Source organism: Stegodyphus dumicola, chromosome 2, assembly GCF_044657685.1.
Source record: "Stegodyphus dumicola isolate Sdum_Otavi_A_Nest chromosome 2, ASM4465768v1".
Classification (NCBI taxonomy): domain Eukaryota; kingdom Metazoa; phylum Arthropoda; class Arachnida; order Araneae; family Eresidae; genus Stegodyphus; species Stegodyphus dumicola.
In genome coordinates, this window is record NC_140769.1 from 216,389,124 (window position 1) to 216,412,127 (window position 23,004).

A 23,004-nucleotide genomic window follows, 5' to 3' on the forward strand; every position below is an offset into this window, starting at 1 on the left:
CTTTTTCTATGTGAGCATAATTTTTCTGACTTTTTGTTAGAGCTCTGGAAGCATAAGCAATTGGTTGGTTTTCTTGTAGTAAAACAGCACCTAATCCTTCAGAACTTGCATCTACTGAAGAAAGAGTTACATCCTTATTAACATCATAGAATTTTAATACGGGTGCTTTTGCAACCAATTCTTTAAGTGTTTTGAAAGCTTGTTGATGTTTTTCAGTCCAGTGCCAGTGAACATTTTTCTCAAGTAACTGTCTTAATGGTGCAGTAATAGTAGTTAAGTAGTTAGGAATATATTTGGCTAAATAATTTATCATTCCCCAAAATGTTTGTAGTAAAGGCACATCTGTAGGTTTTGGCATTTTAACAATTGCTTCCACTTTAGAAAAATCAGGTTTTAGTCCATTTTCACTTAACTCATGCCCTATATAATTCACATGATGAACTTTTATTTTACATTTAGCCTTATTGAACTTCAAATTATTTTCTCGTGCTCTCTGGAGCACTTTTTTTTTAAGTTGTAGCTCATGTTCCTTTTCATTAGATCCCCATATTAAAATACCATCTATAATACATTCAATGCCTTCTAGACCTTCTATTATTTGGCTTAATTTTCTTTGGCAAATTTCTGGTAATCTGGTAACCAAAAGGTAATCTTTTAAATTTGTATCTGCCAAAAGGTGTATTGAATGTACACAAATTACTACTTTCTTCTTTTTCTGTAGCATCTATTCTTTTATATTAAAAAAATAAGTCACAACCCATGTGTAAATGTTTACATATATATGAGGGAGTCAGAGTCTGTCATTTTCCCTACCAACTCCACAGCCCTGCTGATAATACCAAGCAGAGTTTTGCTAATCTATGTATTTGTCATGTCTCATATTACCTATGTCAAAAATTAACTTTTCAGTTATTTGAGAAAAGGGGGAGATTGCTGAAATGCAAATTTACAGTCTGAATTTTCAAAAATCTTTCTTGATTTATCATATATTATAAAAATTGGCAGCCATCTCTTAACTGGAAGTCAGCAGCACATTCATCTTATATACTCCATCTTGACAATTTTCTGCACACTATGCGTTGATAGTATTAAAATGGAGTTTAGACTATTTAATTTAATTGGTAGGAACCAACTGACAGGCAGTTATACTGATCAGCCAAAACATTATAAAACCCTTTAATTTCTGTGTTGCTCTACCTTTGGCATGTAAAACAACCACAGCCTATCATGGTGTCGATTCTCCGAGTCCTTGACAAGTGTCTAGAGGAAGATTGTACTATATTTACAAGCATAAGTCACACAGTTCTCATAGATAAAGAGGATAAGTTCAGAGCACATTTCGGAAGAACTTAAAAGGATTGATAATTCCAGCTAGTCAGGAGATTAGAGCATCAACTAGAATTCTTTAGCATATTCATCAAACGACTGTAGTAAAATTTGAATTTATGAATGTTATCCTGCTAAAAAAATCCGTTTCTGGAGAAAGCAGAAGTCACGAAAGGGTATAACCAATCAGCAGTGATGTTTGTAATGTCCTTAGATGTCACAGTATGTTTTATAACAACTATTGGTTGTGGTTTGAGTTGATGATATCTGGTAATTCACTTCAGAAAGAGGGATTTTGAACATTTCCATATAAATGTGAATTTATTTTTGGATATAGAGATTTAGAATTATTATTTACACAATTGTATTTACAATTAACTGAATAATGCCTGTGTTAAAGAAACCAAGGTATACTTCCATCCAGATAGTTATTCATATGCTGTAAAAACATGATTCTTCCAGCCAGGCAACACTTTTCTATTGCTGTATGGTGTAGTCACAATATTAATGGCCTTATTAATAAGTATAGGTATGTTGAGTCAACAGGATCATATAAGAGGAGTGTCTGCTATGGAATCTCCCAAGGAGGATTGTGGCCTAACACCATTTGCAACCCACCTTATCAGGGGCTCAAACTTTCCCACTTAATATGGCATTTATTTGCATATACTCATTAGTATTTTTCACTTTGTTTTTATTGTAGTTGTAGTTAGTATTTTTAGTATTTTATGTATATTTTTCTTATTCTTATTTTACATGTATCTTATTTTTGCTACATCCTCATGACTTCCCAAGTTCGCCTTCGCTACACTCAAGGTTGCACGTTCAGCTCTTAAGTTTTTTTGCTACTTGTGCTGGTTATCCTCTTCCTCGACTTCTTGCTTCCTTTGCATTTTTTATCTGTTAAGATAGTTTTACATGATTGGGTCCTATCTATGGCATAATGTTTATCGACCCAGATAAACTGTATTTCTATATGGTATTTTGGCAAAATAATCATCAGTCATCTCCCATTTAAAAGTCTGATAAACTGTATGCTCAGACTTAAACTTGCACTGTATTCTTTTATCATTTGAGCAACTGGCAACTACATAATTACCTTCAATTAGGATAATCTCCAACATTCATATTTGTTGATTAGGCATGGATGTTTAATGCCTTAGCATTTAATACTATTTTCATCTACTTTTCATAGGCAGCAACAGTAGTAGCTCATGAACACCTTAAAATCAGTGCTGAAGATATACGCAGGTCTTTAACTTTCAAGTTACTGTTGTCTGCCCTTTATCAAAGTTAATTAAATCAGCAGCATGTCTTATTACACATATACATAGTTGACAAACTAATGCCTGAGTATCTGCAACAACTGTCAAATAACATTTGTACTTGCCATGTGCTATGTATGTCATTCAAGTGAGTCCATTCTCAAGTACTAGGTATGGTCAAGGGTCAAGGGGTGGTCGTAATGTTTTGGCTGGTTGGTGTAGTTGGTATACTATTAATTTTTCTGACCGTACAGAATTTGAAAGATTTTTTTTCCTACAAAGATTACAAGAAGTATACATTTATAAATGCATGAAATATCTAAAAATTCTCTGATGAGTATAATGAAAATTTATGCCATTTATTTTAAAGTTATGTGATTAAATTTGAAGAAATACTGAATTTTTGTTGAATGTGATATATAAATGATATAAATAATAATGTATACTTTTTGTTTGGATATTTATAAAGGCATATGAAAATGTTATTACTATCTTTAATATATTAGCTTTCATAGAATGAAGGCGCATTTCGATTGTTTTTGTTTGTCAGTTGTTAATTCATCAGTATTTGGTTTCTTATGCTAAAATATATTTAGCAGACAAAGTTTATACTGGGCATAACTTGTATTTTTTTTTTTTTTTTAATTTGAATTTCCTGTTTGAGTTTTTACACTTTTTTTATTTTACTTTGAATTAATTTGCTTTGTAAAATTTTAATTTCATAGTACATCAGAAATGCAAAAACTCCGAAAAATATACGTCCATTTACTGGAAGGCCTTTAAATTTTGTAAGTTCAAAGCTTTTTTATTTGGTTAATATTTTTTTAATTTTTAAAATTATGACAGTTATTTCTTTTAAAGTTTTATTTTTATTTGTTGCTTCACAAATTCTTAATATTTATTATTTTATGTAATTCATTTGTATTAATCAATTTAAGAATCAGTATTAATCAATATAACCCTCTCAGCGTTACGGGTTTAGCCTTGAAATTTCAAAGTTCCTCAAAATGTCATGAATAAGTGATATTTTCTTGATTTTAATTAAAAAATGACTCTTTCATTTTGTACCTTGATTCCTTTTCTTCCAATAGACATCCAAACTGAAATCAGATACATTAAAAGCTAGCAGAAATTTTCATGTATAATGAATGTGGAAGGCAACCTTCTGTACGGAATTTTCCGGTTTTAACGCTGAGAGGGTTAAGAAAGTAAGTTTTTATAACCACAATTACTAGTACACATGATAGGCTCAACATATATTCTAATACAAGCTGATTAAATGCATAATTTTTAGAGTTTTTGAAGGAAACACTATTAGCTATAACATAATTTATTAATTTCCATAGTATATGTTATGACCTTCATATGCTAATACAAATAAACCAGTGCCTCTACTAAATTAATATCATGCATTAGCTCATCATTTCAGTGATTCCCAACCTGTGATACATGTACTTCTTGAGGAATGTGATGATTTAGTCAGTAGTATGCAGAAAGTAACCAGTGATGGTGAAAAGTAGCAAAGTGTTATAATGAATGCTAATAAAAAGGAAAATATTTAGCAAGTTTAACTCTTTAAATAAAAGGATGCAGCTGAGAGAAATCCAGATGTGACCATTACTGACCAAAATGCATAAAAAAGCAAAGTAGTTAGTAGCAATTAATTCTGTTTACACCTTTCATATTACTCAATTCTTTATACATGATGTCTAATCATCCCTTTTCCACACTTTGTCTCTCCATATCATATAAAAGAATTGGCTGTCAATCATATTTTCAGTACTGAGCAAATTATACATTTAAAGCAGTTTGAGTGTGGAATTTTGTTTTAAATTAGCTTTTGTCTTTTTGAAATTGTTGAAAGTGTAAAGTGGTATTTATTTAAAAATGGATAAGTAGTAAAAAAATACATCTTTCACAAAACTAAAACTGTCCTGGATAACTTTGATTTGATGTCTACTCCTGATTGCCATAGACACCAAATCAGAGTCAACACTTATTTGGAGACTTAAGTTCACTCAAATTTAAAATTTCACAACAATGAATTGCTTTAAATATTTGCATAACTATCTGATAGTTTAAAAAAATGAATTCAGTTTAGAATTACAGAATAGTTATACAGAATAGTTACAGAAAGTATAACTTATTGATTATATTTTTTACCTTATTCATTGTAGTTTATTAAATTTATTGCATTAAGCTATTGCAATAATAAGATATATTGCAGGAATGCTTCAGGGGGTTCATAGGTATTGAAAAGGGAGGTTAGAGGTACTTTATAACTACAGAATCATATTAAGAGATATGGGGGGGGGAATTTAGAGCTACTGATTAAAAAAAAAAAAAAAAGTATATTTTTCTTAAAATTTTCGATTTTATTGAGCACTTTGAAGAAAAGCTATTTAAGATGTTTATTGTTTTCACTTTGTGATAAAATCCTGTTCATGATGATTAAACATTATTGCCAGTCAGCAATGAATAAGATCTCTCATTTATGTTTAGCATTATAAAAGTGTATAGCTCAATTTGGTATTAAATTAATCATTATAAGTGAATTTACCTGGAGTTTTGTTTTACAATAATTGTTATATATGAGTTTCATAAATGACATATGTTTTTAAATCTTCCATTCATGTTTGAAAAACATATATATGGGAAATGTTCAATAAGTTTTAAGCCAAACACACTTGTACAAGATAAAGTATCTAAAATTATTTTCCAAGTTTCTCACGTAATTCCTCTTAACTTATTATACCTAGTACAATCATCCATTAAGCACTGGATTCCAACAGAAAGCACTCATAGCAATTTTCAAACCATTCTTGAATGATACTTTTCAAATTATTGTCATTGCCATAATGTCAACCATGCAAATGTTGCTTTAGTTTTTAAAAGGAAATGAAGTCATTTGGACCTATTTCTGTAAATACAGTAGATTGGGGAGAAGTTGAAAACTGTATTTTTAAATAACAATCTGAATTCTGGTATATTGATACACTGTGTAAAAGCATTTTCTGATGAGTTTGTCTGATGGTTTATATTATGGCTTGATGAAATTATATCTGTTATTACAGTATTATGTGGAAGTAAGTAGTATTCCTCTTCATTTCCAAATAACTGCATCAAAATCTTGGAAAATTTGTGGACTTGGGAAGATTCATCACATTTCCAAGTACCACATTTTATACATGGACCACAGTGGTGAAGCATCTCCTTTACTAGCTCTGAATCATTTTCGATTTATATTCATTGATTTCAAAATTTGTACTACCTGTGAATAAAAAAAATTATTGGTGTTTATTATGGACAGCTATTTTCGAGAACATTTGACCTGATGTTTCTTATTTCTACTGTTAATATTTTGGGAACATGTCTGGTATAGACTTTCAGTATCTCTAGTTTTTCATACAGAATTTCTTATGCTGATCTAACACTGATGCCCGTTTTTGTAACAGTCTGAGAAACTATCAATCATCTATTTTCTATGTTATATTTTCACAGCATACATTTTTAGTGGTCACATCTTCACTGTGTCCTGCTCTGAAATCGTCTTTGTGTGACACTGTATCCTGCAGCCCACTTTTTGATGGTGTAATAGGTTATATCTTCATAGATTGCAACCCTACATTCATGAATATTTGTTGATGCTGTGTCTTTTTTTGTCAAGAACTTAATTACCAACACAACTTTGGATATTTCATAGCTGCCAGCTCTCCCGTTTTTAATTTTTATCCTTTACTAAGGAATCTACAAAGGAAAATGTTTCCCTGCAATAAATATAATTTACTACAGGGAGCATAAAATTTAAAATGCATTTTTACTGCAGAATAAATTTAAAATATATTTTTACTGCAGAATAGAGCATACAATTTAGAATATCTAATTAAATACTAATATATTTTACATCAGAATTGTACTACAATTAGTTCAATAACCTGATATGAAGTGAATTTAAATCAGTTTGAGCTCCTTTGAAATGACATGGTTGTACAACTTGGAAACCTGCTGGTTTCTCCTAATTTGCATGCAAAAATCTCTCTGTTTTTCAGATTTCAAGATTGTCAGCTATGATCAAGTTAAATATTAATATATTTTATATCAGTAATCCGAATCATGCATTACAAAGTGAATTTAAGTCAATTTGTTGTCCTTCTGAAATGGTACTGCCATGCGATATGAAAAAAAACCCTCCTGAAAACACTCTGTTTTTGGAACAAGAACATCCTGTTTTTTATATTTCAAGGTTGTCAGCTATGATATTTTTTTTTTGTATTAAAAGGTGGCACTAACTGACAACATTTAACAGCTTTTCAAAAATCAAGTAATAACATTTGTGTGTACTTTCCTTTTCATATTTCCAGAGGATAGTGAAAAAATTTCACCATGTTTTTTTTTTTTTTTTTTTTTTTTTTTTTTTTTTTTTTTTTAAATTATGACTGAGAATTTATTGAACACCTGCCATACAATAGTAGTAATTTTGTATTTATTTCTGCAAGAATTCACCAAATCCTTATGTGGAAAGTGCTGTTCATGAATCAGCTGTAACTCCAAAAGTTCACCCTGAATGGAAAAGGAACAAAAAATAATTTTATGTAAGTATACAATTTAAAAATTTGGGCATCATGGAGTAGCAGCATATATGTTAAATATACATACAAACAGTTTGCTTTAATTTATATCTGCTTTTTATTAATTTATAAAATACAATAAAATTTAAAATGGCTGCTGGAAGTGACGATTCTTAACATATGACAACAGTGTAATATATATAATAAAACTTAGTTTAACTGAAATGATAAAATATATTAAGCCTGAATTGGTGAACCTAAAAAACCTTTTGTTATAAACCAATTTCCCCCCTCCTAATAATTTAAAGGGGTGGGGAAGGATGCACAATGATTTTGAAAGATGATAATGATCAAGTGCTTTAGCCTCTAGAATGCTGAAAGGTTTATTCTAGGTTTATTTTCTGACATAAATCAGCATTTTTATAGTTTTCCACATACATAACCTAAATGCAAGCCAGGTTTACTTGGAAACTTCTACAGGCATATAGTTTTTTAGTGGTTTTCTATTAATAAAATGAAAAAAAAGGGAGGGGGATCTTTCCTGAAGGGGGGTAAAAAGCTTTGAAGAGCAAAATCTTTGCTGCTGAAAAGAAAGGTGTTACTTTCCCAAACATCAGAATGTGCTTTGTTGTTAAGTACAAAAAATTGCTAAATGGCTTTACCAGTTTTGTGCCTTGCCAAAATGAGGCAACTCTGTGGCATTAATAAATATAAATAAAAGAAAGTCTTTCATGTGTAAAAGAAAGTGGAAGTCTTTCATGAAAAAACAAAACAAAAAGTTGTAATCGTTCCGATTATTTTAAATTTCAGACATTTTTCTGGCCCTTATAAGAATTTGAAAACAGTAGACAAGAAGATTGAATGCTAAATCATGGTTGTTTAAAAAAAGAAAAATAATAATAAAAAAAAAAAAAAAAAAAAAAAAAAAAAACTTGCAAATATTAAAATAATTTTCTTATTATTGTTTTTCTCTTTAAATTGTTGTAGCCAGTTTCACTTTTTTGTAGCTCGGTTAAAAATACAAGATGTTAGAAATACCATTTGTTAATTAAACCAGTGCTGCAAATGTTTATTAGTATTATAGATTAGATATAGTATCAAGAATATCTGATAGATATTGTATGAAAAATAAATGATAAAAATTAATAACTACATAAATGAGTACTACAGTGCTTTGGAATGGAAATAAAAATTAAAGATCTCTTTCAAGCTAAGGTAAAGGCAATTTGTAGATGCAAGCAAAGGGGGAAAAAAACCCCTTTGTTGTGGATGACAACAACATTTGATGTTTACTTGTGCTTAGCAGCAAGAAAGCTTCTCTTTTTGGAGCGTGAGGGTGCATGCGTCTGTGTAAATTGTATTAACCCTTTGACTACAAATTAAAAAAAAATTACCCCATTTCCTATCCAAGTGAACAAAATATGTCATAAATAAGGTAAATTTAGCATTTGGGATTTTTTTGACAAATGGTTTTCAAACCAAAGGCATATCACACATGTTCCAGCCGTAGTTAACGGTGGGCTACATATGTCCCACACGTAGAGATCGACTTACTATAAGGACACCTATTATTCTGGAAAACGTTATTATATGAAATAGATTTGACATCATAGGGTACAGGATAAAGCATTCTTTGCATAACCCAACATTACACATTGGGCAACTCATATTTGTTCTTTTCTCTATGTTCATCTGTATACAATGAGCACAGTGGCGTCTTGATTTTCCAACTATTGGAAGATGATCCCCAACATTTAGGAGATTCAAAGTACTTTTTAACCCAGCAGTAATTTATAAACTTTTAGTGGGAAATATATGTCCCGTTAGTAGTCAAAGGGCTAATCGGAAATATAAAAAAGGATATATATAGTGAAAATCTTTTAACATGAAACTGAGGGGACTGAAATATTTTTTTGTGCTAAAGGATATTTCAATATATTTATATTCAACAAAATTAAGTTTATTAGAGTGCATTTTATTTTCATAGATATGTATACATGCATGTATTTAATAAAAATCAATGAAACCAAAACAACCACAAGAACTGAATACAAAATTTTCAAGTTTTTTGAAAAACACAACATTTATTGAGTTTTTGGAAAATAATCTGATATTTTTCTTTGCATTGCCTTTTTTAACATCAAACTGTCAACAAATTATTCGATATCTTCCATTTTGTTATTCATTTCACCATTGGAATGTGCATCTAAATAACTGCGCATACTTTTCATGATGTTCTTCATTTCGGATGACGTGGGAACAAAAGCTGCATTATTCATTTCATTTTTGTCATTGGAATCTGCATCAGTGATATTTTTTTAGCTATGAACAAACTCCAAAATGTCTTTGTCTGCCATAATTGGGGTTGTACACACATTATCATCATCTAGTAAAACAAATTCTTCCGATGATACAGTAGAACAGTTCAGTGATACAGAAACTACCTCAAACATTTCATTAAGTGTTGGCTAAGTTTCAATATCCACCTTCTCCATTTCTTGGTGCGAACCAAACTCACTGATTTTTACACACACTGTGATGTACTCATCGCTGAATTCCAAAGCCAACTTATGAGAGATGAGACGTTTTTGTGTGGCATTTGTAGGGCTGTAGGGGGAAAGTAGCTCAGATTAACAAAATTGGCTTGCATCACAGGCTATTCCAAGGGTATTTCAAAGTCAGGTTTAGCTTCCTTTCTGTTAAACATGTGAAACCACATCTTTCTAATTTCACTGCCCTCTTAAAACTCACCTGCGCGGCTGGTGTTTTCCTTATTTTGTTCATTCCCAGAAGGGAAATCCTTTTATGTTAAGCGATTTTCGTTTCATGTTAGAAGGGGGGGGGAAAATGCATGAAAATATATAGTAGTTTGTCAAGACCATTGCATTATTTCGTTTTAACTGATATTTCATCTTAAGTATTTTAAAGTTAAATGTATTTCACTGTATACAAAACATTTGTTACCCTATAGTAGAATTTTGGCTGGCAGAGTATTTTTACACCTGAAAGAGGACCCATGCTAGTCTCCTACAAAGTGTGTATAAATTTTCTATAAAATAAACATCAATATAAGCACAAATTTAAATTAATGAATGTTTTAATCCTCTGAGTAGCATTTTAGATCTATCATGAAGACTGGTATTTAAACAAGATTTATTAATTGATTTTGCATAATTACTTATTTTAGTCTCTATTTTTATAAACTTACATTCATTAAGATGATATTTACATTATTAAAGAAAGTAAGAAAGCAAAACATCTAAACGCGTTATGTGCATTATAATGTGTTATGCATTTACGCATGCGCAGAAAGTTTGTAGCTTTGAGGTTCGGATTATAGATCATTCCGGATTATGGACATCCGAATTAAAGACTTTTGACTGTATTTACAAAAATTGCTTTTTGTAAATACAAAAGAATTCAATAATACAAAAGAATGGAAAGAAATTTCTGTTAAATTTCTCCTCATCAGCATACTCAGCGCTTTGCAGTGCAGTTGGCTATAATTGTTGCCAAGTTGTCAACATAAGAGGTTACCATGCTTATGTTGACAACTGTTTGGTATTCAGTTACTAATATTGAAAGAAACATTATTGAGTAAGTCATTTCTCAAGCTGCTATTAGTTGATAGTTGTGTAATGATAAAAGTAAAAAAAATAAAAATAATTTGCCCTTTTGACTTCAGGAATGTAAGTTATACAGTAGAGGTAAAATAAGTGCTGAACTTTAGTACAACATTTCAGTTTGAGATGTATGCCAAGCAAATGGTGGTTGCAAAACCAAATTATTGATCATACAGATTTATACTAATAAATGATTGTTTTTTCAATGTGGAGATATATTATTTAACATTGAATTGAAATTAAGAATGCATCCATATGATTTATTATGGAAAAAAAAAAAAAAAAATGTCTACTGCACATATGCAATCAGCATAAGCAATCAGCATATGCTAAATGTTAAAGCACTACTTTTGGAATCCAATTCTTTCTCCATTTTCTGAATTTTTTTAGGAGGGCGGTTTTCACAACAAATTGCTGGAGGTCTAGATTAGTTCATTCTGGATTTCAGACTTTGTATTGCATTAATAAATAAAACTTTGAAATTTTTATTAAGACTGCGTATATATTTCTTATATAAACTTTGTGTAATTAAGAAAACTTTTAATTTTGTTGAAAGTCAATTAAATATATGATTGTTAAAGGTTGACACACTTTGTTTGATTTAATTTTTTGTTTTTGTATAGGAAGAATTTTAGAAGTCTTGAAGATATATATATATATTTGAAGCTTTAATTACATTTCTTGCTGTTCTTCAAGATACGAAATAAAAAGTGAAAGGCAGCTTTAGTCATGTATATGAGAAAATATTTTTATTGTATTATTCTTGCATGTAAACTTTTATTATGATAGAACAATTTCTTAATTTGAAAAGCTAGTTTTTGCTTACCAGTGAGTAAATTAGTTTGCTTAAGAATGTATACTGAATTCTTTCCATCACCTAATATTTTAGATTATATCTGTAGATTAGTTTGTATTTTATTTTTTGAAATAATAAAGTAAATTTTCTCTTAAATTATATGGCTCTAGTGGTTTTTATTATTTTTGTTTCTTATTTGTTTAAAACTTTTGTAGGTGGTTCTAGTGACAGAAAACTGAAATATGCACATATCAATTACACTTTTTATTTTATGATATTTATGCCAATAAAATGAATGAAAGATATATTTAAATAAATGGAAAAAATATTTTTACAAAGTATTTGATAGTTTTAGGATAATTTATAATAGTAAAATGAAATTTAAAAAATTGTATCACTGATCCATTTATTGTGAACTATTTTATGTTCTCCCTTTGAATTCATCATTAGTTCTTTCAACTAACATTTTTCTCGTTTTTAGTATGTGAAGCATGAAAGGAATATGATCAACAGATTAATTTAATGATCTACGTAGTGAAAATCAGCAGTAACAGAATGACACATATAAGCTTATATTATGTGTGCTTATACATACACACATATCGTAAGCTATATGTACAGGAGTCTCAGAATGAAGTTGTTAAAAACTGTTCTGTAGTCAAAGATATTTAAAAATGTGTTGTGAACATAAAACAGAAAATGTGTAGATAGGAGTGAATAGCTCTCTCTCTCTCTCTCTATATATATATATACCACACTAAGGTCTCTCTAATTCAAGTTGCCTTGCTACTTATATATATATATATAGCTATTATATCTTTAAATACAATATTATGCCCTCAGTATATTGCTGGAATTTGTGAATAAAGGATCTGAATGTTTAAAAGATGAAATTCATCACATGATCTTCAGTGACAAAAGATGTGAGGGTGTCACCTTTCTCTTATTACTGATTTTCACATTCTCTTAAAATCCAATATCCATAAACCATTCCTACTACAGAACTAAATGGTATTGGCGATTCATTTTATGAAACTGATTTATTTTATGGAACTATTTAACAATAAATGGATTAAATTCTCTCTTTTTTCTAATTAGGAAATTATGATAGAAGAGATAATGCTTAGATTTAAAAAAAAAAAAAAAAAAAAAACTTATTGTTTTCACAAGAACCTTTGAAAATTATGCATCTTTTTGCTATTTGTTTCAGGTTTCTATCAGAAATCCAAATGACATTACACACAAGTTAGAAGTGAAAGTGCATATAAGTAAAAATAATAAATCACTTTAAAAATACTTTTTAAATAACATTATAGTTAAAATGTACTCAGCCCATGGGTACTCGCCCATGCTATAAATAGTGTTTTAAAAGATTTAGAAAATTCCTTAATATTATTCATTTAAGGATGAATAATATTAGATGTATAATATTATTCATTCAAGGATGAATTTGCTTTTATAAAAGAACTGGACTACCCAAAAACAAAATTGCTTTAGAAGAGTAAAAATGCATATACTTGTGACAATTTACATGTTTAACAGTCTAGAGTTCTCCCTTGCTTGAAAAGTCAAGCAAATGAAAAATGGCGGGAGAGTGCAGGTGGAAATAAACACAGAGGGTGTTAACACATTTTAGAATGATTTCAATAATAATAAAAAATAAATAAATAAATAATAAAAAATTAATGTGTTTTTGGAATAAAATTTTCTAGCAACAGCTTATTATTTGAAGTGAGAAATATTGTCTGCTACTTTTAAATTCCTTCTTCTTTCAAAATGTTGCATGTAAACAATCTGTATATTGAAGGATATTTTTTTGTGCTTTCAGAAGAGAAAAATTCCTATTTCATATCTAACAAATGTTGTGAAATAAAATGTATCAAAATTTCTAAGAGCAAAATAAGCAACATTATTAATGGGAAAAAGAAAAACTGTCAATCATTATGCCTACATGAGATTCAAATGAATATCCAGGGTTGATATGGTCCTTAGACCTTAAAAGGCCTTAGTTTATTTGGAACCGATTTTTTTAATTTCTGCCAAAATCGACAGAAGGTTCTTGATTTTAATCATCTGAAATTTCTGTCAGTCTTTTCGACTGTCATTTTGAGTGTAAATTAGCATTTTGGAGGAATACTTTTGGTGATTCACTAAGAAATATGGTTATCTTTTGAATGGGTGAATAAGTTCATGAGATATAATTTGTACCTAAATGGTAGGATACTTGAGTTTTTGAGTAAGAATTGAAGCATTAGCATTTCGAAATTATTTAATTTTTTTTCTGATGAAGAGCTCTTAAACAACCTTTCGCTTTGGGGATATTAATTCTTTCATTAAACTGTTCTAAATTTGGTGATTTAAAGATCAGTTTCTATAGAAAATTTTTAATTCCAAGATCTGGTAATTTTTCGAAGATTTTTTTTAAAACATTGTAACATTGATAAATTTAATTAAAATAATGGTAATATATTGAAATTATATTTAAAAAATAACATTAAAATAAAACATTTTTAGTCCAAAGGGGCTTTGTCCCTGAAGGACTATTGTTTTCATTTTGTGATTTTGTGTTGAATCACTATAAATGTCCGTTTCACTTTTCAAACTGTTGTCACCAAATGTTAGAGTCCTGCATTATGTTTGAAGAAATTAAATAATGAAAAATTTGCATAAATGTATGTATATTTCTCGCACTTTGATAAAAGAACGGTACATACAGCCATCGAATTTTGAATGATGTAATCCTCTTATAAATATGGGCATGTGGAATATCAAATTTGAAATTTGGAATTTGTTCTATGATCAATTTCATATTTTGTAAAACTTTAACTAATTTTGAGTAACAAACTCAACGATTTAAAAGCGAGCAATAGCAACACTATATGGGGGGGGGGGAAACCTTATCTCCAGCGCGCGGAACTGTGTATTGTAAATTCTAAAGATATGCTCATTTAAAAATTATTTTGCGACATTGCTATTGAACTGAATTTTATGGTTTAAGTGCAAAGAGCGTGATATTTAATAAATAAAGGTAACACACAATATGTTAAAAAAACATACCTTTGGACGTCATTTCAAATCTGAAACCTTTCAGATTTCTTTTTATTTTTTGCTGTCATATTATAAAGTTCCATTGTGGTCACTTTGTAATAAAGTAACTACAATGGAGGTCAAAGTTTATAATCTGAAAAATAAACAAGGAATAATGCTATAAAGCACAATTTACAAAACAGTTCTTAGCAAAAGCAAAATAGCTATGTAATTAATTAAAAATGTCATCTTTTTAATTTTTTCCTGGTAAGAGTTTTTCCCATGGAACTGTCTCAGAATATGCATCTGTTTTCTCTATAAAATTAATTTTTGCACTTTTTCCCTCTGATTTTTTTTTTTTTTTTTTTTACCAAAATATTTCTGGCTTTTTGTTGTTACAGAATTGGTAGGGGTAATTTTACTTAAAATAATAAAAGAAAGGATTTTAGACAATGTGGCTTGGAAAGTTTAGAAGGATTTGAAGGCAAGATTTATAGACCCACAAATCTAGAAGGTTCCAGAAAATTGTCTTCACGGTATTAATACGTAATGAGTGTACTTTACAGGAAGTTTGTGATGAACTTTTTGGAAGAGCAATTAAAACATATTTTTTAAATCTTTTACTTCTGATACTATAATCTTTTTCTTAACATGTTTATCTTCCCTACTTTTCACTAGGCACAAGCATGGAAAATATCAGAAATGCTTCTAATCTTATCACATGGTCAGGCATTATAGAAAGGAATTTTTTAATACAGTCAAAAGTCTTTAATCCGGACCTCAAAGCTACAAACTTTCTGCGCATGCGTAAACGCATTATGCGTCTACGCATGCGCATAATATGTTTACGCATGCACGTTTAATGTATAAAGGACGGTATAAGCTAAGCTAAAATTATCTATTTCAGTTAATGTTGCAGATTGCGTTGTTCCTTAATCTTCTAATTGGATCCGGCTTATTATTTTTTGCAGACTGTTAGAGCAATTTTATAAAACTAAGCTTGAATTTTTGATTATGTCAAAAAAGAATTTCCAATTCTGGAGCTGCCTAAAGATCTGCAAAGCGAAAACATGTTTCGACGTCAATCAAACAAAAAAAGGAATTGCTGCAAAAAATGGATAAAGGCATGAAGAAAGTGACAGAGAGGTGATTTGTTTCTCTAACCATTCCGAAGTCTGTTTATCAATTTCACGCTGCTCTCGTTGCGCAATGAACTGGAAGTTGATCTGTCAGCGCGCTATATCTTCAGGGCAGATGTTTTTATTTTATTCGGCTTATAATTTTCACTAAATGTAGTGTTTCATCTCGATGTACTCCGATATAATTAAAATAAATTTCCTCGTTATTATAATTATTATGAATACATATCAAATAGTTTTCTGGTTGCAATTTTCTAATTTCGACTATGCGTAATGTATGCTTTACGCATGCACACGTTGAAAGAATGTTTAATAAAGTAAACAAATAAATATTGACCTTTTTTTTTTTTTTTTTTTTTTTTTTTTTGATACACTTTAGATCATAATTGCTCTTTATTTCATAAATTACGGTTTCATATTTTTAATTTTATAATTTCTGCATGCTATTTTAGCAGATTTAAACTGATGATCTATAATCCGGAATCGCCTGATGAGTCCGGATTAAAGACTTTTGACTGTAATAAAGGAATTGAAAACAAACAATTTAAACCATTCTTCTAATGTGTCTTAATGCATCATACACATGGCTGATGCTAGGCATTTTCCCACCTGGTACAATCTTCTGTGGATCCTAAATTCTGTTGCCTAGTGCCTTTCTAAATTCTGGTTCCAATGCCTGCTCTAAATTCTAAAATTTTTTCCATTTCTAGATTTTGTTGCTTCCTATTTCACTAAAAATTCAGCCACACCAGCTCTGTAACCAACCCTTACCATATATATTTCATATTTCTTCTGAATGTTCATATTACCAAAGAAATCAAATTAGCAGCTTTTTCTATACATTCTAAATGCATTTAGTTTTTTCAGAATAATAGAAATCTTTAATTAAATCCAAAAATTCTAAAATGAAAAGGAAATGTATTGAAGAAGGAAACAATGCATAAAGAGAAAGAAAATTATTCTTCAAAGATATGTTCAGTTATTATTATGTAGATTACCCAGTTTATAATTTCAGCCTTTACTATAATTTTCCATTTCTATTTCTTTACCAAAATGCAAATCACTTAGACAGTTTTTAAACTGAGTTTTTTTGAAGTGTAAGACAGAGTGTGTTTCTGACTACTGCCGACATTTAAATTTCGTATGATGATGAGTTACTGAGCCAGCTTAAATTAAAATTAAATTGTATAGTCTTTGACCACTAGTCACATTTTTAGTTTGAATTTGACTCTTCTTAATTACATCACCATGAGCTGTAAATGATTTTGTTAGCATAAAAAGTGCCTTCATGTTCAAAGTTCTGTTTAAATAAGAGGCTTATTTAAACCTTTGTCTGTGTAGTTACTTTCAGACATAGATAATTTGCTTAATGTCTGTCCGGGGGGGTGGACCTCATAGGTACATTGTGGTTGATAAGTTAGGAGATAAGGATCGTAAAAACTAGTGAGGGCATTGATTTGCATCTTGAGACAAATTTCTAACTGTTAGAAAAGATGCTTAAAGAGAAGGAAATTGATCTAAATAAGAAAATGTCTGCGAAGGCTTCAAATTAAAAAGACGCATAAAAATTTTGTTGAGTGTTGTTGCTACAAAACATAAATATTTTATAGCTTTTAGTTTGAAATTATCCTAATATTGTTTAAGAATTAATGTCATAAATTACATGCATTTTAACTGTGAAATTTTATTAGATTGTGACTTTGATAAGGATTTTTTAAGAAGTATTGTTAGCATAAAACATATTGTTAAAAAATAAATAAAATTTAATAGTGACCATGTAAATCCATAATGACTAAGGTTATCTACTTACCTAATTTAATTGTTTATAACTAACTGCTTACTCTTAAAATTATCTTTGCATATTGAAGCAAGTTATTGCCTTTCATTAATCCTTACCATGGTCACAAGATAAAACACAAAAATGTAAAAATTCATATAAAACTTATTCTTTGCATCTAGTGAGACTTACAACAATACAAAACATCTTGACATCTCTGGCGCTTTAGTGGCTTATTGGAACCTTAATATATGTTAACTGAGTTACAAACCTTGGAGCTCTACATGAAGCTACGGCACCCATTTTGCTAAGCCTCTGACTGAGCAAGTATGTGACCTACTTGAATGCATCCCACTTATAGATCTATTTAATTTTAGGATGGTATTACAAAAACGAACTTTAGGCATAAGTAATATTTTTAATTGAATTTATTCAGTTCCCGTTTGCTAATAGGTCCTTAATTTTTTTTCATTAGTGGTCCTTAAAAGTACTTAATTTTCATGTGCAGAAATGTGTACGAACCCTGATATCTGAAAAAGATACATACTGTTTCTAATGTTTTTAAAGTTAAATCATTCTTTACAAGAAAAATCTGCTGATTTTCACCAGCAGATTTGAAGCTGGTGAAAGCATTTTTGCTTTCACCAGCTTTGACCAAAGTATGTGGCTCAACACAATAATCTGTAGAACCCTTTATGAAAACGCTTTAGCCGGAGACAAATGAAAATACATTGTGACCCTTAATGAAGCATGGAGTTACCTAAATGATTGCAACAAAAAACGTTTATTTATTATTGAAAACAAAGGGGGGGGGAATATACAAATCAGACACTGTCAATGCCAAGAAAGTTTCAGTAAGTATGATTGTTGCAGGATTCTGTTATAATGGGAAATTAAAAATAATAAAAGTGTTGAAAATAAAATTCCACTAAATGGGTTGGCTGCGTAGGATTTCGTATTATTTTCTCCATTCATAACATAAATACGAGCCAGTTTTGCTTAAAATATCCTACTCTTAAACAGTTAGCCCTCATGCTGTTTGTATCCAAAATAATCCTAATCTATTATGATATAAAATGCCTTTGTCTTGAGAGAATGCCTCATATGGCTTAATGAACAGCTGCAATGCAAAAAAGCCACAAACAAGTAAGTCAGAAATTATGTGCAAAGAATAAATGTAATTGTGTTACATGCCTTGTACCTATAACATACTTTTTATTTCTGTGCATTTTCTGCTGGGCTTATTTATTCATGTTGCGAACTGCCAGGCATAGAATTTTCACAGTCTGTGTTTTACAGTTTATGTTTTATAATACAAAATTACCCTTTAATCTCTGCTTATCTTGCTTATACTATTTTACTCAGCTGAAACGATTGTATTAACTTTTAGCTTTCCTCTCTACTTGTTTATGATATAATGTTCATTTTTTCTTTATAAATGTCACTGTTATGTATCTGGCTATAATGAAAGTTTTTTGCCAAAAGATGTTCTTAATAAAGTTAGCGGGGGGGGGACATGAAAGCGGTACCTTTAGTGTGGGTGATTTTCTACCAACGTTGTGGTGGTTTTTCTAAGCCTTCGGACTGGAAACTTGGTGGCCGTGAATCCAAAAACAGATCAACTTTTTCGGATGTTCTGTGCAGAATGGAAGGTAACACCAACAAGATGTAGCTGCAGATGTGAAAAAAGGAAGAAGTTCGAAGGATCGATGCCAGGGCTATATGATGGGTGTGGCAAAAGATTCCATTCGAGTCCATACAAAGTCCATCCAGTTAATGAAGACACATGTGGTCTTGCATTATCTTGATGAAACATTACCTTTATGCGCTGGAATTCAGTTCGACGTTTTTCCTTGATAGCAGCGTCAGCAAGGATTATCATCTTGCTAGGATTTTATCCTTTTTTCAGATGCTCTTTGTGGATAATAGCAGGGCAATCCCACCAGCTACAAAGCATAATCTTTTTGTTAGTCAGATTGCGCTTTGTACGCTGCTGAAGGGCTCACCGGACGCAGACCAACCTCCTTTTCGACCTGTGTTGTTGAAGTAAATGCACTTTTCATCACAAGTGGCGATCCGGTCCAGAATTTTGTCTTTGCGTTGATATTTGAGCAGATTAGTGCAGGTCCAAACACGTTTGTCCTTATCTGCTTGATTCAGCTCATGCGGCACCCAGCGATTGAACTTGTACGTCAACTTTATGCAATGCATAGTGGACATGGTACTAATAACTAACTCCTTTGCAAGCTCTCAAGTGGTTACATACTGATCTTCCACAAGTTCTTCCAGGCGGGCCTCATCAACATCAGTAGGCTGGCCAGAGAGCTCTGCTTCATGAATGTCATAGTCCTTCTTTTTTAACTTTCGGTTCCAAACCTCCATAGTGTCATGTAATATAACATTGGTACATAAAGGTACACATGATTTAGTGACATTCTGTAGCTCACTTTTTGCAACAGAACTGGAAGTAAATGATGGTTCTAATCTGGTAGCGTGATAGTTCCATTTCAGATACATTGTACTTAATGATAAAGATATTGTTTTACAAATTTCACAACACAGTGTTCTAAAGCAAGTTTCTTTCTTTCAAATGCCAGAAATCATATGACAGAATATGGTTAAATGTTCCGACGTGAACGGATTGTGCAGAAAATATTTGCGATGGCAGGAAGCTTTCGTTAAAGCCCAATAATTTTTGACTTTAGAAATGTGTATAACCTTCAGAAATAAATAGTACAGTTTGGAAATCACTACACTGCACAATTGTATGTTGTAATAAGTAACTATATTAATTTAACACTTCTTAGAATTTAGTATAACTCTTCATTCTTATTTTAAAACACTGTAGGAATAATATTTATTTTGAATGATGTACTAATTTGATGTTTCTTTTTAAAAATCTTACCTACTTATTAAAATGGTTTAAGTGATTTAATAAAATATTATTATTATAACACATCTAATTTAATATAAATACATAAGATATATGAAAAGTAATAAATTCTATAAAATAAACAATTTTAAAAATCATAGCTTTTTTTCCCATCCTATCGTAATTGTGTAATAAATTAATCAGAATGGGTCTTTAAATTTTATATTGCGAATAATAAAAACGTGGAGGCTGATGATAAAAAAAAAAAAAAAGGTAATGGGTTATATATTTGACGATGCAATTAAATTAATAGATTCGTTAGTTAGGCGTCCCACTCTTTTATTATTCGCGATTTAAACCTGTATATGAATTTTCTAAATGGAATTATTTAATCTACTATTCCCATGAAACTATTATTGTACAACTGTAGATGAATCCTGTAAATAGAATTATTTAATCTATTATTCCCATTAAAGTATATGATAAATTATTTTTCTCTCTTTAGTGCATTAATTATCACATCCATTTTAAATAAAAGCTTATTGTATGAACCTTTTTCCAATTGTATTTTATTGTACTTTATAGTAAATGCTTACATTTGTTGTTACATTTAATTTGATAAATACTTTGTTATGTTTGGTTACAAATTATTCTGTTTTATAAGTAGAAAAATTTTTAAATGAATTTCGATGGGGACCGAACTGACAAGTTATACATTTATCCCATATGTAACATTGACATGAGCCGTTTCCCTTAAAAAGTCCTCCATGAAGGAGTTGTTTGCATTAATCAGATGGCCTTATAAAAATAGCCCAACTTGTTGACACTCTTAAGGAGATTTATTCAAGTGTTTCTGAACCTAATAAGACAACACTTTTCCGTTTAGTAGCTAATTTTGAAAACCTGGGAATGTTCCGCATAAAATGAAGGGATCGCCCATTTCTTCTGAGTATGAACAAAATGGCGAAGTCCGGAATAAAATAAAGCAGTTGAAAACAAAAAGTGTGAAAAAGTTGGCACTGAAATCAAATTTACACATTGTGAAGTAGTAATCCTTCATAAAAATTTATTTTGCTTAGAAAAAAAAAAAAAAAGAATCATATTTCTGTCCAGTCTTTATATAAAATAAATGCTGCATGATGTTTTCCAATATTTGCTGCCTTCTTTTAAAGCCACTCTCTTTTTGTATTCTTTTTCGTAAACTGAAAAGGTACTAATGAAAATCTTCTGTCATGTCTTTGTAGTCGAGGATTGTCTAGATTGAGAAGAGGTTATTATGATTTGCATTGACAGATACAAATTGCAACTAGCAAGGTTATGACAATTATTTGTAAGCTTTACTGAGTATTAAGATTAAGTTAACTTTTCTATCTTTTCTTTGGCTTATCAGAGTGAATGCCCTCGTGCTGACTCGGAGAACGTTAGAACCAATTCATACTGATCAGAGGCAGTAAGTAATATTTCTGTTTGTTGTGCAAGTTGGTAAGTGACTTCGAAAACAAAAGAGTTCAATCGACAATCATTTCAAATAAAATGGAAAGTTCTTACCTGGTTCTTGATATGATGAATTTCATGGACAGTAATTGAATCTATTTTGGATATTATTTGTTTCTTTACACAACAAGATCAGGGATAACTTTATACTCTTGAAAATACAAAACACATCTTAACTACATTCTAAACATTAACAAATGTTTAAAACGGTTATGATATCAGCACCATCTATCAGCTAGAGTTCGTCAGGAGACTAAAACTTTCTTTAAGTATTGGTTGAGAGTTCTATAACACATAAAAAGCACAGGTGTCCTAATGAGTTTCGATTCGAAAGCTTCATGGTGCCTGCACTTGAACATTATGTCCAGATTGCGATTATGTCACAATGCCGATTCGTCATAAAAGTCTAGGCGCGTTGTCATCTTTTAGCAAAACGAGTGTTCTCTTGAAGTTCTGTGGGCCAGTTGACTGATCGTGATTGATGAGGTGATCTAAGCTTTAGAAAGTATGATGCCTTTCATCTTTTCCAAATTCCATTAAGTAGATTTTCTGGTATCTTCTCATTTTCAAAAGCTGTGATTCAGTGGAATGAATTCCTTTACTTGCTTGAGGAAGACTCAATAATCATCGCCCGATCAAGAAATGTCGAAGTGTTATCGGCTGTGGTTTATCTGAATCATTGAAAACATAGTGAGAAGCTTGGAGTTGCTAATTGCCTCTGTCTCTATCAGTATAACTTTTTGAAACGGATTGATGTTTTTAAGATTCCTCTTAGACAACTGACCTAGGTGTTCCCGCAAAACTATCTCACCAGGTGGCCCTTTCGACGATAAATTTCCATTTAATAGATAACTTCCCAAATAAATTTTGCACTTCTTTCCTTTTTATGATTTTCCTCAAGAGATTCAGTTCTCGGTTTGCTTTGTGGAATGTCCTTGCATTATCACCGTAGCTGCAATTGCCTCTTTTCCCCAAAAATGTTTGCAAAGCTTGTAGAAATGTCTGGGTGGTCAAGTAAAAAGTCAATTCCAAACGTATCGCTCTGGTTACGGCACAAGGGAAGACCAGTGCATAAGTCTTCTTCACGGTATCTTGATCTTTAATGTTAAATGACCCT

The 23,004-nt window shown here is 30.6% G+C and overlaps 1 protein-coding gene across 3 annotated transcripts in view; it reads left to right on the forward strand.

The window, feature by feature from the left end:
• Positions 1-11,734, forward strand: part of LOC118190801 (uncharacterized) — a 37,506-nt gene extending 25,772 nt beyond the window's left edge. For 2 of the 3 annotated variants that reach the window (XM_085811754.1, XM_085811755.1), the window contains exons 4-6: positions 3,317-3,379; positions 7,088-7,183; positions 11,406-11,734. In XM_085811754.1, coding sequence (XP_085667880.1) covers positions 3,317-3,379; positions 7,088-7,177 — 153 coding nt within the window. In that variant the 3' untranslated portion in view covers positions 7,178-7,183; positions 11,406-11,734. The remainder of the gene's footprint in view (positions 1-3,316; positions 3,380-7,087; positions 7,184-11,405) is intronic. The other variant, XM_085811756.1, reaches the window with a different exon arrangement.
• The last annotated feature ends 11,270 nt before the right edge of the window (positions 11,735-23,004 follow it).